Source organism: Ciona robusta, chromosome 4, assembly GCF_009617815.1.
Source record: "Ciona robusta chromosome 4, ASM961781v2".
Lineage (NCBI taxonomy): Eukaryota > Metazoa > Chordata > Ascidiacea > Phlebobranchia > Cionidae > Ciona > Ciona robusta.
This window is the reverse complement of record NC_143238.1, coordinates 6,973,687-6,991,365: the sequence shown is the minus strand read 5'-3', so window position 1 is coordinate 6,991,365 and position 17,679 is coordinate 6,973,687. Positions and strand designations below refer to the sequence as shown.

General features: G+C 36.2%; 4 protein-coding genes across 8 annotated transcripts in view; 2 read left to right on the top strand and 2 right to left on the bottom strand.

Annotated features, from left to right (window-relative positions):
- The window catches only part of LOC149737204 (uncharacterized), a 45,218-nt gene that overhangs the window by 17,520 nt on the left and 10,019 nt on the right, over positions 1-17,679 (top strand). The gene's annotated exons all lie outside the window — the stretch shown is intronic.
- Positions 38-3,250, bottom strand: LOC149737208 (zinc transporter ZIP1-like). Its single transcript, XM_089877432.1, has 6 exons — positions 2,844-3,250; positions 2,339-2,426; positions 1,793-1,949; positions 1,319-1,733; positions 929-1,064; positions 38-429 (listed from the first exon to the last, which is right to left on the bottom strand). Exons 1-6 carry the CDS (start codon positions 2,948-2,950, stop codon positions 271-273), a joined length of 1,062 nt encoding a protein of 353 aa, XP_089733558.1. The 5' UTR covers positions 2,951-3,250; the 3' UTR covers positions 38-270.
- Positions 1,923-10,468, top strand: LOC149737207 (uncharacterized). Of its 4 annotated transcripts, none has more exons than XM_089877445.1 (9): positions 1,923-1,970; positions 2,344-2,437; positions 7,586-7,684; positions 8,275-8,376; positions 8,694-8,786; positions 9,042-9,269; positions 9,507-9,607; positions 9,884-10,001; positions 10,224-10,468. In XM_089877445.1, exons 3-9 carry the CDS (start codon positions 7,606-7,608, stop codon positions 10,232-10,234), a joined length of 732 nt encoding a protein of 243 aa, XP_089733571.1. In that variant the 5' UTR covers positions 1,923-1,970; positions 2,344-2,437; positions 7,586-7,605; the 3' UTR covers positions 10,235-10,468. The 4 variants fall into 4 exon arrangements, with proteins under 4 accessions (XP_089733571.1, XP_089733568.1, XP_089733570.1 ...); XM_089877442.1 differs by having other exon boundaries at positions 8,275-8,385; XM_089877444.1 differs by lacking the exons at positions 1,923-1,970; positions 2,344-2,437 and adding an exon at positions 5,809-5,940 and having other exon boundaries at positions 8,275-8,385.
- Positions 13,939-17,666, bottom strand: LOC149737206 (homeobox protein BarH-like 1b). Of its 2 annotated transcripts, none has more exons than XM_089877440.1 (5): positions 17,494-17,666; positions 16,945-17,161; positions 16,547-16,676; positions 15,650-15,818; positions 13,939-14,443 (listed from the first exon to the last, which is right to left on the bottom strand). In XM_089877440.1, exons 1-5 carry the CDS (start codon positions 17,620-17,622, stop codon positions 14,210-14,212), a joined length of 879 nt encoding a protein of 292 aa, XP_089733566.1. In that variant the 5' UTR covers positions 17,623-17,666; the 3' UTR covers positions 13,939-14,209. The 2 variants fall into 2 exon arrangements, with proteins under 2 accessions (XP_089733566.1, XP_089733567.1); XM_089877441.1 differs by having other exon boundaries at positions 16,547-16,673.

Below are 17,679 nucleotides of genomic sequence, written 5' to 3'. Positions count from 1 at the left end.
ATGACGTAATAATCCTTATTGATTACAAGTAGACGAGTCGACTCGGAATCGTTTATTCAGCGTACAGTAGTTTTACAACAAGTGACATCACGACACGCATCTTATGGCAATTTTCACTTTGACGAAAGTTCGAAAAATGCGGTGCAAATGTGTTGACTTGAAAAAGTATTTTACATTTGGCGCGAACTTGTGAAAAACGCTGTAGTTTCAACGGAAGCTTCAGTTTTTCTGATTCAAGCGCCGATCTGCGCTGGTTGGGTGTCTTAAATTTTATTCTTCATGTGGTAATGCTTGTAAACTTGCCATCACCGCGAAGCCAGCCATCATACATGTAACTTTCGACATTCTACGATCCGACGACTCCCCAGTGAACTCGTGAGGTATGATTTCTATGAATATGACGTAAACAAACGTCCCGGACGCAAAAGCCTATCAAAGGAAAGGATTTGAATTTTAAATTTAGGCGGTATTTAGTTGTTAGCAAAATGCGTGTAGTTTTTCTAAATAAATAAATTTAACTTTATAATCCTCGCATGGCGGGGCAACTACAGTCGTTATAACACGGTTGTTCTGTTTAACACACCTCGTGCCAGTTTACTTTTAATTCAAATGTGTTTTTTGGAAATTGTTTTATTTAAATCCGTCCGTGCTTTAAGTTACCGTTTCCCAATGGACCATACTTTATAGGATATACGTCCGCGTGATGCTTGCGTAAGGTAAAGAATGTAGGTGTCACGGGAATAAGCGTTGTTGTAAAGATACTTGCTCATTAAAAATTAATAGTTCCTGTTCATGATAGTTTTTCATTTGGGAAACCAGAGATCCTAAGTTTGAATTCGTCCAGGGTGGGAGAACCAAGGATTTGGGTTCGAATGCAGGCCGGGGTAGTAGATCCAGAGATCCTGGGTTCAAACCAACACTTATATACCTGTGTAATAGCAATGATCTTTTCAATGACATCGTCACCTTCCTTTGCAGATGTCAAGGCGGCCCCAACCCCAATGCCAATAGGTGCCATGATTGAAAATATTGTTAAAGCTGTGAGAACACTCTTTAAGTTTGCTCTGTGGACAAAGTGGTAAGACCCATATTTAATAAAAAAATATTCTATAAATCGTAACATTTTATTCTTTTATTATACATGGGTGTAATCCTACAGAGTGGCAGGCCATGGGAGCTAAGATTTTTAGGCCAAAGTTTGCCCTAGCCCTGTCAAACTAGTGTACCATAGCACATTACTACATGACAAAATCTATGCCATATTGTATACAAAACATAGACAAGAGAAAATTTATGTCATATTTACAAAGTATCTTACTTGTCTGATATGAGACTGATACCATAACTGAATGCAAGAGCCATCTTATGAATAAGCACAGCCACAACCAGGGTCCTCAATGCATTTGTAGATGTTTGTAACCCAATAGCTAAACCTTCAAATAATGCATGTGCTGATAATGCAAATAGAAGTATGATAGCTCTAACTGAAGAATGAGAGGGTATATCTGCGTGTCCATGGCTGTGTCCTTGGGTCGGTTTTGCTTTCACAACTTTGATAACAGTTTGTTCACCCTCACATACAATTACTTCAGTTTGAGTTGAACCTTTTCTATCTCGTCCATTATTCTCATCTTTTACCAGGTCTAATGTGTGGTAGTTGGGATTATTTTGAGACAAAGTTGATCTTTCAACTTCTGAGCTCTCAAAGTTTGCCGATGCATATGAGTTCGCAACTAAACGCAAAAAAGACTTTGGTTAATTTTACTAAGATATAATGATATTATGATCTTACTCATGTTTCCTTCTGTTGTCTTTTGTTTAGCATTGTCATCATAACAAGTAAGAACAAACTGTTCAATTAACATCACGAAGAAGAAACCAAGTGAAACAAGCAACTCAGCAAATGGATAACCAGTTTCTCCAAACACTGAAGCAAATTCTTCTTGCGCCTGTTGGAAATATATCACCAGGTTTGTTTTAATAAGTTTTAAGGTACTTGCAGTTTTGTGGAGATTCTTCTTTTGCACTCAAATCTCTTAAACAAGAAATATAGACAAGTTAAGTATCAGTTTTTCCAGAAAAGCAGACGTTATATTTTTGAAACATTAAAACAACAATTTGGAATAAGAATGTTAAAATCTCTGGCGTTTCAGTATCATATAAACATGTTGTATGCAGTGAAGGTTTATAAATTTCCACCGCACAACTTTTAAAGTTTAAAAGTACCAATACTATTTTATCATTCTTTTTACTAATACAGATTGACTCTGTATCTAATATCTTAAACCTCTTCACTAAGTGTGTTTTTCATATCTATACTATGTTAAAGTTGGCTCACCTCAGGCAGCATATGCATGAAGAAAGTTGAAAAGAAAACTCCCGCCGATAAACAATTCATTGAACTCACCATCAAGTCTCGAAATCGACTGAAATAATTGTAAGTTTTATTGTTTTGGCAATTTTAGTTACAATTATTGCTTGAATATTTGTACATACTTTCCATGTTTAAATGCTGCTGCGACGCATAATATAATCCTATACAGGACTTGTTCAATTAAACTAGATATATTTTGATTATCAAGACGGCGCGACGTTACATAAAACAATTGGTTTGTTTATAAAGTGTAGAAACAAACCTTTCAAAACTGTCCTAAACTTAAGAATATCATAAATTATGATCTTACACTATTTATAAAGACAGAAATAAATACAAATTAATTTTTCTTAAAAATTAGGCTGGCACTTTTTTTTCAAAAAAATAAAATTATATTTGTTATTTTTTTCTGTATTAATATCACACTAAATCAACATATATGCCACTTTGTGTACACAATGCTACATACCTTGGAGACAAACATCTATTCCTGAGAAGATAAGGTCCAATGCCCGCCCCAAACCCAAGTATGAATAAAAACAGCAAAAGAACAAGTTTTTCTACCAACAAGTCCATTCTAATACGATTGTTTTAATCTCTATGTAAGGATTAGATACGAGTTTAAACACTTTCCATATGGCTGCTTATTAACTATTCCTTACAGTTCTTAAATTGCAATACATATCTATGTGCCTGATGAGCTAGGTATTATAAAGACAGCAGGTATAGCTCCTAGTAACAGAAAATAACTCGTTGTAAAACCACCTACGGGGTATTTCCCCGGAGAAGACCAGCGAGTCAGAGAACAAGTGAACACTTCAGCAGAATTATCATAAGATAGTTATCAAGAATAACACCTATTTATCCTCGCGTGGCGGGCAACAACAGTCGTTATACACACTGTTTCCTACACCTCGTGCCGGCTTACATGTTACCGCATATGTAACTTTGTGGGGATTGTGAATAGCGGGATATATATATTTGTGTTAAACAATACAGAATGCACCACTAAAGAGTCGTAAGGCGGCATGCGACTCCTAACTACGATGTATTAAACCAAATAAAACGTAGCTTTGATTCTCATGCTGGACGCGGTAGCAGAAGTTCGGCATGCGAATTCTAAGTAACATACGGTAGCGCATTCTCGTAGGACGGCGGACATAGGTGTATTTTAGACGCCGCTTTATGGTCGTCAAGAATTTTTTACATCAATAGCGAAGAATCGTCGGTTTGTAGTTACATTTACCTTTAATTGTTTACCAAAATGATATATAGTAAGTTGGAGGAAGATGGGACACCGTTTTATTTAATCGTCCCATTTGGTAGTAAATAAATAACATTCAAAGAATTATAAAACCGTACCGTCACGACTCCCATGAACCGTTGTTAATTGTTTAAAACACGATCAGGGTATTTGAATATTATGTGCTAAAGGTGTCCCGTCTTCCCCCACCCCACTATAAGTGTGACGTGTATGAAACCACTATGTATGATGTGCAACCTATAAACGGCGCATTAAACATTGTTATAAACATAAAAGAAAACTGGTTCTACTTTGGGACAACATAACTTGATTATTTTGGATAACGAAGACCAAATAAATTAAAACAACGAAGAGACAGAAATTAGCAACAAAGCGTCATTGAAAATTCGCCCACTTGTGGAAAAGCATCAAATATTAGCGTGGCTGTTGAAACCTTACGGTCGGGTCCTGTGGACGTGTTCTATGTTTTTATTCTCCTTTACCGTCCCACTTAGTAGTAAACAAAGAATATCTACGGATTTTTTCACCCGTATCCTCACCATTCTTAAATATCGTTGGTAATTTTTTTAAAAAAATCAGGAAATATGGAATATCATGGTTTTCATCTTATCCTAACCTACATATAATCCTATCTATCTTGTAACCTTCATAAGCTTTCTACAAAACACAAGCCTTCCAATAAGCTGCAAGCTATACCAACTGCCAGTTTAATATCTGATGAAACCTCACCAAAGCTGGCCGTCTTGGGTTTAATAAATAACTTCCCTTACAGCTAATAATAAATGCTTGACGAAACATTACAGAAATCGATGCTTTCCCACTGGACCATATAGATCGCCGATCTGTTAGTTAAAGTCCCATAATAAGCGGCCGAACTCATTTTGCATCGAGTACCTTTGGGTTCGCTTGTCAGACTTGTTTATTAACTCACTGGTAATCAAGTCCCGTTTATTTAAAGACGGTTCAGATTGATCTATATTACCTCGGCTATTGACCTACAAGTTTTGAAGAATTAATTGGTTTATGAGTCCTTTATTAAACAATGTTAAAATCCCTTTGATGTAACTTTAAGTGCATGGGACTTGAGTGACTTACCCATGGTTGCCACTCCCATGCCCACCACATAAAATATAAAGTTTATACAATTTGAAAAACAGCTCCTCTGATACAGGACGTTACATTTATAGTAACGTATCGTTTTTCTGCCGCTATACGGCGAGCTTTATCTAATTCACAATGTAGGTGTAACGAAATGTTAGTTAATAATAAATCATTAAAGTACGAATAAGATGGTTCGTGTTTTCTCTTGTCGTCGCATTCGGTAGTAAACAAAGAATATTTACAGAAATAATGTACCGTATCCCCACAACTTTAAAAACCGCGTGTTATTTGTTTAAACACGATTCGGAAACATGGGATATTGTGTGCAAACGGTTTCCATCTAACCACAACCACATGACCGCAGTACTATACCAAGCTATACATATTTTCAGGAGATCAGTTTCAAAAATATTTAAAATACAAAATCATACCGTGCTTGCAACAACAGCAGCGCAGAATGTTTCGTTTTGTTAAAGGTTAAACGCGTCTAACACCTGAGAAGATATTCTTCTCATCGAAGCCTCGGGCATCACGAGATTCATCGGGAATTACTTGTGTTTATACAAAACTGGTTATGACGTCATATTTGATCGATAACATGAGTGAACAATCATCCATTATCACAAGAATGTTGTTTATGTTGTAACAATGAGCGTCAAACTGAAAATTTGAATTGTTTTCGGCGGGTTTCGTAAATAATAGCAGCCACGCGGCGCATTTAAACTTCTCATTGTTTACAAGGCGAGGTTTTTAGGTTAATTTATCAATTACTTAATGTTATCGAAACTACAGAAAACGTTAGATTTACAAAAAATTTTCGGCTTGTTAAAAATTGGCATATACTATTATGGGATGGATAGCGTTAGCACATAATATCTAATGTTTTATATTTGTGTTTAGAGTCGTATTTAACCGTAAGGATACGGTTAAATGATTCTAAACATATTCTACCAAATTGGACGAAAGTGATAATGAAAACATGTACCATCTTACCCCAACTTTATTCGCGCATAAAGTTTTGCGCGCGTTTTACAAATGTTTCTAAATTTCCAATTATAGCTAAATAATTGGCCATTGTTGATAATAATCCGTATTGTGCCTATGCGTCGCTTATCAAAGTTTAATATCCAGGTTTAAAAAAATCAATTTTAAATCCTGGTTGAGAAAGAAACCCAACGTATTATGTACTCGACGAAAATCTGTGAGTATTTTGTAGTTTTTGCTTGGTCAAAGAAATATCTCACCTTGGTGTAAAAAGAACAAACAAATATATACGCCCAGCGTTGTTCAGCGCAAGATAGCGTAGATAATTCTTTGTCTGTGAAAAATATATGCACCGAACAGCATTGGGCGCAGATGTGTGTTTGTTTAATAAACAATGCGACGAGCTTATAGCCAGTGGTGTATGGGATATTTTATACCAGCTTAAAAACTACAGCATGCTGTGTATATAATTTGTATTTAAATTCCCCCTGACTTGCCCACGGCAATATACCTTAACACATACTTTAACAGCGCGTCGTTTCTCCGAACAAAATCCACCGTTTCTATATTAAACATATCGCAACTGTATTGCACAATATGAAAGGGGGTTTCGGACACGGTAGCCTAGAATATTAGATTTGTCCTGCACAGTAGCCTAGAAAGTAATAATACAAAACAACTAAGAGGGAAGCAACAAAAAAATCTGTTTTTATACAGTAGTAAAGATTAAATAAATTAAAACAATCAGTAGGAATGAATTATAGCAGCAAAGCAGCTGTCGTTAAAAACTTTAAAGCGGGTTAGTTCAAAAACTAACGTCGATACTTAGTTGAGCTGATAACATGATGTTTGAATTAGCGGTAACTGTCGAATTTTGGGGTAATATGGGACAACTTAAATCTAAAGTATGTTGTTAATTGTAAGATTAACAAATATGGAAAGCGATGATGTTTCTTTAATGTAGCTTACATTGTATGGGCCGCTGTATACGTTCCAATAGTAATTATAATATTACATATATATTCTATAGTACTACTGTGGGAAAGATGAGACACCTTTAACACATAATATCCAAATAGCCTGATCGTGTTTTAAACAATTAACGACATTCTATGGGAGTCGTGAGTAGGATACAGTTTTATAATTATTTAAATGTTCTTTGTTTACTACCAAATGCGACAAGAAAATGGAATGATAAGGTGTCCCATCTTCCCTACCCTCCTGTACGTACCATAACACAGCTATTTTGTTTTGTATGTGTTCTAACTAAATTCTTCCACCTGTGTATGTGTGTGTTGTATACAGTTTATTTTTAGTTTTACCGCAAGTCGCCTCACGGCAATTTAAATCTTGTTTGCGCTCATATTGTGCCTTAACGCATATAAAGTATAGGGTCGCATTAGCCGTCTAAATTTGCGCTGAAACGTTTGGTAAGGTTTTAAATAATAAACCAGTAATTACATGGTAGTTAAGTTTATAAATAGTAGTTATTAGTTTGCATTTACACCAAATTGCTTAGCCAGATAAGTGTGTGTATATTATTATACGCTATATCTTTATTAAGTTTGTGTTGTTTACAATGTTTATTGTATATAGGACTTATATATAAGATTTTAATAGACTTTACTTAAACACAATTACCATATAGCAGCTTAAGATAAAAGCTATTATGATACTTCACGCATTTAAAATACGTTATTGTTTTTCTCAATTATTGTCGTACTGAATTTTGAAAATAATGTTGGTAACTTGTAAGCTCACTCGAGGTGCATAAAACAGAACACCCGTGTTATAACCCAGGTCTCTTTAACGCGATAAATAAATAAGTTACATTTATTTATATTCACTTTTTGTATCCACAGTAACGTTGCTAGCGGTTTAAATGCATTTTCTCCACATTGGGATCTTCCTTGTCCTCGCCTTCATACATCCGAGTCAACAATGGTTTTATATGCATGGGGGTGAGTGCTGTGTGTTTATGTGTTTAAATACCTGATGTTGATACCAGTATGGATGTATGGGCAAGACACTTAACAACAATTGCTCCAACCCAGTGGTCACTAATGGGCTGTCTAAATTATCAGCCATATAAAAGTAACCATCCACAAAGTTACATATGCAGTAACCCGTAAGCAGGCCAGAACACTTGTATTGTAACCGCTACCATTGCCACGCTACGCGAGGATAAATGATAGACCATCATATACCTCGCGTATTATGAGTTGTCGTGTCCTGTCTTAAACATTATCGTAAACGTATTGAACAGACGGGCATAAACATAGACACATACCGTCGTCACACAAACGTTGTACTTTTTACGAACTCCATTTCTATTAAAAATACAATTTGTTTTAATTAGTTTTACACTTTTAAAATAAGCTATACGTTAGCGGAAACGCTTTATTAACTAATTAGTTGCTACCTTATTCGATGCACGACGCTGCTACCATTGTTGTGAGCGTATGTGTCTACGTACAAAACACATGTGTTATAACGGCTGTCGTTGCCGCGCACTACGAGGATTAACAAGTTTTTCGTTTATTTCCTCCAGATATGCCTGATTGTGTGCCACAAAAAACTCCACTCCACGGTCAGAAATGGTGCAACTTCACAAGAAAATCAAGCGAACTCGGAGCTGTGTGTCACTTCAAGTGTAATGAAGGCAATAGAAATCTTATATTTACACCAACCAGTGTGATATTTAGTGTAACTTTAATGCGAGGAGTCGGTTAGTATTTATTATGGCTCTTTAACGCCCACATGCGAGTACTATTCTGTCATATAAAGTATGTTTTACTCGACAGTGAGCCTGAAGTATGCACCATACGTATCTGGTGTATAAGCATACACCCATGTTATATTTATGACACAGGGAGCATGAGGTATACGAAGCCACCATGGCATCATGTATGGTGTACAACACCATGTATTAAACCCCTTGTTCCCCACCCTAATACATTACATACACAGGTTACTACTTACAAGGGGCTTCCATCAACACATGCGTAGCTTACCATTCGAACAGGATGGCTAAGTTCGACCAGAGTGGGGGAAAGTGTTTGCGTAAGTACTGTGTATATACTTGGTTTGTCGGTATTTGCAAACGGGTTTGCAACTGTACTTCCGTTTCATACACCTCTTGCATTTCATACACCCCTCTTATGTAACTTTGTGGATGATTGTAACTTATTTATTTTCGCGTGTCAAAACAATGAAATGTATCGTTATAACACGGGTGTTATGTTTCATACACCTCATGCCCGCTTATGAGTTACTACGTATGTAACTTTATGGGTGACTAACATCTTAATTTTCCAGCCCGTCCACCAGCTTTCACTAGTAGTATCAGCGGTCCTTTCAAGTTCAGTCCAAGAACCAACAGCACAATCTACTTATCTGCTGGTGAAAACTCTCGTCTCGTTGCAACACCAACCCCCACAAATCATGGACAATACTTTGAAGTGCTAGGAGGGGGAATGATCAACAGGCCTGGTGCCGTGTCGTTTCTTTCAAGGAGGTTTTCAGGTCGCTATGTCGTCGTACAAGGTAAGGGTGTTGTGTACAGTTGTTTATTTGGTATATTGGGTAAATAGCACAGCTTACATATTATGCTTATTGTCAAGTTATATGATACTTTCAATGTTTGTCCTCGGGGTGGGAAACCAAGGGGTTTAATTCACGGGTGTTGCACATCGTAAATGGTGGCTTCACTCCATGTTCACTGTCAAATTTATTTTAATGGCACGTTTATTCTTTAACAATATGATTATTACGTCATACCAGGCACACGTCTATTGATTGTCAGTGCCCATCACATCAATGGAGCGCTCGGTTCTTTTCACAACGTTTCGAGTTTCTACACAAGACAAGACAAATTCATTGCCGTAAATACGTCATAATGCTTATTGTTACGTAATGTATTAACTGTTAAAATGACGTCACCATAAACTATATCACCGTTTATGCGTAATAAGTTATTCTAAAACCCTTAATGCCATTTCATAACAAAATATCTGTAAAGCCGACCGCTTTAGCTATATACGAGCGTTTATTTTAATGCAGAAATCAAATATAATAAGAAACTTTATGCAGATTAGACAGACGAAACGTCGGTTCTTTCAAGATATACCAAGTTAATTTATATTAATATTTCCATACAGGGTTTCGCCGCCTTTGAATCTGTTATGGAACCTGGCAAGTTCATTACTATAAGCGGGGACTCTGTAAGGATGCTCACACCAACCACGCATGAACAAAAGATGTCGGCCAGTTTCACATGTAAGTTAAAACCCCCGTATTCTCATTTTCTTGTGTTATCATAGTCATACATAACATTTCGTGCTGCTATAGAGATATAACATTGATGCATATAAATTGTTAATATAAAGTCTTGCTAAAATTGACTAAAACAAGCAATAAACCCCTTTGTCTTATACCCCGTAAAAAATTAAAAATTTTCTGACTTGACCTTGAATAACGGTGATTATTATGACGTCACAGGGACGAGATAACAAGCTTCTGGAACGAAGTGATTGTTCGACTACGTAATTATTGTTACGTCACAATTAAGATACCGCTTTTTTCTATGTACGTTTTTCGCTGCTACAACGTCAACTGTTCTACTTTTAATCGTGACGTCATATTCTGTGACGTCATGGTGTATATAGCGTCATATTGCAACGTGACGTCATCTAACGATGCATGCTTACCCGCATTGATGTAATTAATTAAATAGAATATAAATATCCGCGCTGTGCTATATGTTACATTTCAATTATACCAAAACCACACAAATTTAATAACAGCGCCATGACTTAAGCGACCTGACTGTAACAAAATGTTACTGGGTTCGATGCTCGTTGTGGCTACCAATGTGGCCGTATAAGTGTTCTTGGGCAAAACACGGCTATTACTCCAACCCAGGTATCAAAACAGAAACAGTACGTTTTATGGGACCGTCACCCTACAGCACGCTACAATACGGGTGTCAAACCATACGGAGAAATACCTACATTCTAAACCAAGCGTTGTTCAGCCCAGATATTTTTTTAGTATTCGTTTAAGCAGCATTTATACGGAAGCTAACTTCGGTTGAAAAGTAATTTTATTTTTGACACGCATGGTTGCACAGCGGGCAATTTGTTCCCATGTTTATGATATCTATGTTGTAGGTTTATTAAAACGCAGCGTTAATTTCCTGTTACCGTAAGTCGAGCGTAAAAGTGCAACTTTAACCGCACACTCCCAGCCCCGGAATTTAATAATCTACTTGCTCATAATACCCATTGTTTTGTCACACTTGGCTTCAAAAGCGAAGATTGCTTCCGATGATTAACCGACGTGAAAGGAGGTCTAATATAACACTGCTGTATAAAGAAGCCATTTATAATCTTTGCCTCAAATCCGAGCCTGTTTTCCCCACTATTTATTGATATAGTATAGGGTGGGGAAAGATGGGACACCTTTTCATTCAATTTTCTCGTCCCATTTGGTAGTAAACAAAGAACATTCAAAGAGTTATAAAACCGCTTCCTCACGACTCCCATAGACCAACCATAGACCGGTGTTATTTGTTTAAAGCACGATCAGGATATTTGGACATTATGTGCTAACGGTGTCCCATCTCCCCCCTACTATATATACGGTATGTACGATCCGATATTAAATATAGGGATGCGCTAAATATGGTTTGTACGATGAACATGGGTGGGTTAATGGGCCAACTCTGGTCTAAATCCTAGTCATTCGGACGGCCATTTACATACTGCAACATATTTGCAACTTGGCAGCGAGCATGTGAGCGTAAACCACGTGTAAAACAAGCATTTTTCACTAGTTGAAAAAACAACTTTACTCGCACAAAAATACATACGTGGTAACTCGTAAGCGGGTACAAGGTGTATGGAACAGAACAACTGTGTTATAACGACTGTCGTTTTCCGGCCACGCGAGGATAAAGTAAGTTACATTTATATATACTCACCTAACAGCAGGGTAAAATCTAGGGTGACATCGTTTTCCGGCCATGCGAGGTTAAATAAGTTACAGTCGTTTATCTTATTTTAATAATCGAAAATGACCGCCCATAGGTTCCCTCTTAAACTTTGCATGCCTCTAAAGTAACCTCAACTTTTAATAACTTGCTTGTTTAATCAGCTGTTGCATCATAATGTCAAAATATCACGTGGGAAGTAATTACGTCAGCTTCATGTACAAGTTCACCCAGGCATGACGTACATACGGAAGCTTAATGGCCATGAATAGAATGATTGATGGGCCAGTATGGGGGTAAAGCCAGGTTATCTTCAATTTAAAACCAATATCAATCCCTTGACTCGAAATAGCCGTGAAAGTAGAAGATAATTTGTTTTTAATTGGAAAAAAGATCGAAGGTTTTAGAGTTAGAGTGACGTCATTTAGACGCGTGTCGCGGACCTGCTGGTCTTTTTGTCGCTATTTTCCTTCTCTTCGTTGTTTCAATTGAATGGTGTCTTGTTAATAGCGATAATTATACAAACGTTTTCTTTAAATCAGATGTTAACTTTCTATGACTGCAGATTTTTTTATTTATTAAAAAATTACCAGCGCTATATCTATATATGTGTCAAATAAAATAAGACTTTAATACGAATGTGACACACCGTAATGCTGTTCAACTCAACTTATTTTATTATTTTTAAACCAGCGCAAAACTATATTATATTTTCATATATGCACACAGATAATAAAGCACAAAAAAATCTCCCACAAAGTCACGTACGTGGTAACTCGAAAGCACGAGGTTTATAAATCAAAACACTCGTGTTATAACGACTGTCATTGCCTTAGATATTTTAATCACGAATTCTTTCTTTTTTAAGTTGACATTCTAGACATCAACATTATCATTGTTCCAACGATTGTTTTCGACGATAAAAGGGATGTAATTGCCCATCGCGACATCGCGGCTTCTAATATCCTTTACACGCGCGATCGAGAGCGGAACATAAACCCATGTGTTACGTCATAATGGTCGCGGAGGTCCAAAGCGGTCCCAACAATTGCACGAACCAATGTCGCGGTTTTGACAATGAATCTTTCATCTTCGCGACTCTACGCTAATGTCCTCAGGATGACAAGGGCCCCATGCGCCCTGTCGACCCCACCAAGGCTGTTAAAATTCCGACGTTTCCGTTCCAACCTCCCCGCACCTGCCACGCTTGTGCCGAAACCCGTTTTAGATTCCTGGGTCGTTTCACCTTTTAATTTATTTCCAATTTTCTTTTTTTTTGAGTTTTCAAAATTCGCTTTTTATTATTAAAAAGAATTATTTATTAAATACAATAAACCATATTTTGCGCTCAATCAAAAAAATCATTATAGGACAAAAGATTACAGAAATATTCTCTTGCGCAAATGTGTTTCTACCTCAATGTTTCAACTGGGTTTATTAAAAAAAATTATAAAACGCGCAATAGAAACGATATTAACGCGGAATTTTGTCCGCTATGCAGAGAAAAAATTCATTTTAGTAACTTATATTTCCAAATAAAAAGTTCGAAACGTGTTTGATGCAAACTTAATATCTTAGCTCCATTTATCTCGATGTTGAAACTGAAAGACTTGATGTTGTCGCAAACACATCATGTTTGTTAAACGTTTTCCTAAACATTAGGAAGGGTTGTGTCATTACGCTTCATGTCCTCTCTATACAATTAAGTTTCAATGTTACGCTTTTGAAGCTGAAGAGCGCGAACCCGAAAGAGGAAATGTTATAAATGGACAAAATGACAACGTTTGCCACCCCCTTTAAAAGATTGTTGAATTGGATTAAGTATTTTAAGTTAATTGGCGTTTGATCCTCCATAATTATCACTTCAAAGTATCAGACGCGTTTAAAGGAAGACGACACTCTGACAGGAATCTTCATCGCTTTGAAAGTTAAAAATCGGATCTTGTAATTAATAATTTCCGAAACTTTTCGAATGAAGTAATTTTGGACCTCTCGGTGACGTCATAGAATACTACCATATTTGGTGTGACGTACACGCGAGCAAATATATATTGCCTTCGAAAAGCTGAACGGCTTATAGATCTGAAGACTTATTTTTTACATCATTCTTTCATTCTCATAACAATATTTGTATCTCTTCGAATGAAGTAGCAAAGATCAAATTAAAACAGCTAAGAATAAATGAATCACTCCAGTTCCCACCTACGAAGATGTAATACACTGCTGACTACACAGAATGATTTGGTTTGTCAATGTTTTATTACATCTCAATTCGACGCATTAATGAGGAAACAGTTGATGAATTGTCACAGAAAAGTCTTAGATCGAAACACGAAGGCACTTGGTTCGAATCCCACATTCGGTGGTGATATAGTAATGAAACTTGCCAGCAAGAAAAATAAATCAACCCAAAGTCTGTATAAAACACAGTTTTGGGGGATATTTAAATCACACGTAAAGCTAGAATAACTTGTTATTGTATGTACATTGGGATTCACGTTGATGATCCCCTGCTTTCATTTTCTGTGCTTGGATTGCGCAAATACTCGGTACTCAAGACCTCTGGATTAGTTTCGAATTTCCGCCGGGTTTCGGGAGTTGAATCGCCGTTGGCGTTTCTGGAAGTCCCGATGTCTGCGCTAGGTCTATGAAGCTGGTTGTACGGTCTTGTGGAATCCGGGGAAAGATGGTCGCGCTCGGAATCCGTGGAAGACTCACTTTGTTGCACCTTCAGGTAAAAAGTAATTATTAAATAAGACATATTTCATATTTATCTAAGTTAACTGGGAATGGTATCCTAATGACATTATTATTTTGGAGTAGTTTAATTAATCCTTACATATATTAGGTTGGGGTAAGATGAACACAGTGCTTAATATCCCACATTTTGTACTCGTGTTTTTAACAATTTAAAGGTGTAAGGAATTGAAAAACCATCTTATCCCTAATCTATGAATATATGAAGTTTGGTTCTTGTAAAAAAATACAATGTTTTACATTATTTAAATTTCTCGAAGAAATATTTCTGCTTAATTATTGTTCCAATGTTGTGTGTTTTCAAAATGATGTCGGTAAATTTTTAAGTTATTAAGTGGGTTAACGAGTTGTATGTGGTATATACATATGTTTTAATAATATATATACATATATTTTACTTAATTAAAATTTTTCAAAGCTATATTTCTGGTTTAGTTATTTTTTACGTGTTATGTGTTTTTTAAATAATCTCAGTATTACAGAGAGGAGAAAACTGGTTGTGGATTATTAGGTTCGGAGTTGTTACACATGTACAACACATGTTTGTAACACATGTGGCGGCTTTCATCTCAAGGTGTAGTCTTCCCGCCCCAATGACGCGTTTCAACATAAACAAAACATAAAATATTTTCGCTTTCGTTCCGAACGCTTTGAACGCGAAACGTCGACACTTAACATCTATCCTGTCCCCTTTACCCGCACCTGCTCGCTCACGTTTGATCTACAATTACCTACACGCTTTAACTACAACCTGGAAATTTTAATCTTTATCAAAATGGCGGAGATTTTTACGTGGCCGGTGTCACAATGATCCGTATATGACGTAGTACAGCGATTATTACAAAACCATCATTTTAAATTAAGGATCTTTTTTATTTGTTTAGATTTAATTTGTAAAAAAACATTCTTTGATGCGTTATTAGTTCAAAAGGACAACAAATAATAAAACGTAGTAAATATCGACAGTATGTATGCAGGAAAACAATTTTTTTTACTACATTTATGTACACGTTTTCATTTAAACTTAGTGGCCACTAATGGGTTATCCAAATTGTCGCCCATTCATAAAACAGCGGGCACGAGGTGTATGAAACAGAACACCCGATTTATAACGACTACCGTTACCACGCCACACGAGAATAACAAATAACATTCATTTATTCGTTCAACCATTTACCTGTTTCTTCCATTTCATTCTCCGATTCTGATACCAAGTTTTTACTTGTAGTTGCGTGAGGCCCAAAGCATCGGCTAACTCCATCCGATCGGGGGTGGAAAGATATTTTTGTCGCTCAAAACGCTTCTCAAGCGAAATTAATTGAGATTCGGTGAATACGGTTCGGCTTCTGTTAAAAATCATAAATTTACTTAAAAATTAGCACAAATGAAACAGATTTTATTTTCCTATTCGATTAAAGTAACAAAGAGTATGTTTACCTACGTATTAGAACGAAAGAGCAATGTGTTAAATACGCTATCAAATGTTTTTATTCGTAGCCTTTTTTTTATAAAAAAAATATAATAAATATCAGTTGTGGGAGTTTTTTGTTTCTAGGTTAAAATTAAAATAGATTTATATTTTTATTCATGTTGTTCCCAGTGCAACAAACAACTCAAAATGCTCTTTTTTGCTCCCCTGAATGCATTAAAAAAAAACAAATTTATAAAAGCAGAATGGTCATCACTGATAATAATTAATGCGCGTAAAATTTAAATTTCTGCGGCGCCGTTGATTGGTTAAATTTCTTCGCAATTGTGTCGCAACAAACGTGTAAACAAGTATAGGAATGGCAAGTTCAGTTGTAATGCAACAGTTTATTCATGTTAAGTTGTTTTAGGGGAGATTTACGCTTAATGCGTGATAAAATATATGGCACATTCAACAATGAGCAATTATATAAATATTTGCGGTTCGTATACCGCGTTATAGTTTCGCTTTAGCAGTATCGTGTTTACAGTTTATGTTTAGTCATTATAAGTTCTGTTAAGACAGTTTTACGTTGCGATTAAATGTACAAAATTACACAGTATATTTACAGGTTTAGTGTACAAGTTACGGTTTAACTAATCTGACCTGCGACATTTTCTCGAGCTACCGGATTGTTCAGCAAATTGAAGGAATCGGTCTCTTAGTAAAAGTTGGTTGTACAAGGAGTTTGTTGCAAGGGGCACAGATGGATATAAGCTCATCATATCGGCAGCTGCTGTGTGGTAAGATGTGGTATACTGGTTAGAAATATACTATGCACTTTGTAGTTTTTATACGTAATATACTACCCATATATATGATACGGTATTCTTCATTGCAAACCAGAACATGTAGGATATATTATACCATAGAATACGAGTTGGCTTTCAGGCACTATAAAATTATTTTTTGTTAAAAAACTAACGTTTTGTATGTAATGTACTTCTTTTTTTTGTAGCAGAAAGAAGATTATTTTAAGTGCAGGGCCAATATCTGTAACTCACCTCTGTTAAGTAAATAACCAGTATTTTGTGGCATAAAGTTCATCCCGAAGTTCATGAAAGGTGATAACGTGTAGGGGATGCGGGGAGCCAAGGATCGCTGATGTAGATGCTCCTGGATGCTTCTTGGGATGATCTCTTGCATCCCAAATGATGGGGAAATATCGGGGGGAGTTGATGGACTCGGGGAGGGTGAGAAATGATCTCTTTCCAACTTCATCTGAAAGGTGGGGAATTAAACTTTAATTTAGACAGTATAGTTTATTTTTGTGGTTTGGTACGCGGGATTTTGACATAAGAAAATACATTGAGTAGTGTGGGGTAAGATGGATACCGGTAGGATATAATATCCATTATTTTCTAAGTGTTTTAACAACTAAAAATGCTCTTTTAGGTCATGAAAATACGATCAAGTGGTTCTTTAAATATTAATAAAAAGTTAAAACTCCAATGATGTCTTTGTATGGCAGACGAAAAGTTAGCATAAAGGTTTTTTTATATAACGAAAGAGACAAATCTGTTACATTCTATATTCTGAAACAACTAACTCACCTCCGGATGTTCTTGTTTAAATGTAGCTTTTCCTCTCAACAGATCATCGATACGAAACGAAGTTGATCGATTCATCTTTCTCGAACTTAACGGAGATCGAGGGAATATGACGTCACAACCGTTCGACATTGTAAGTTTATTTATTATGTATCCTGGAACAATTTAAAAAGTAATTTTAGGGTTTTA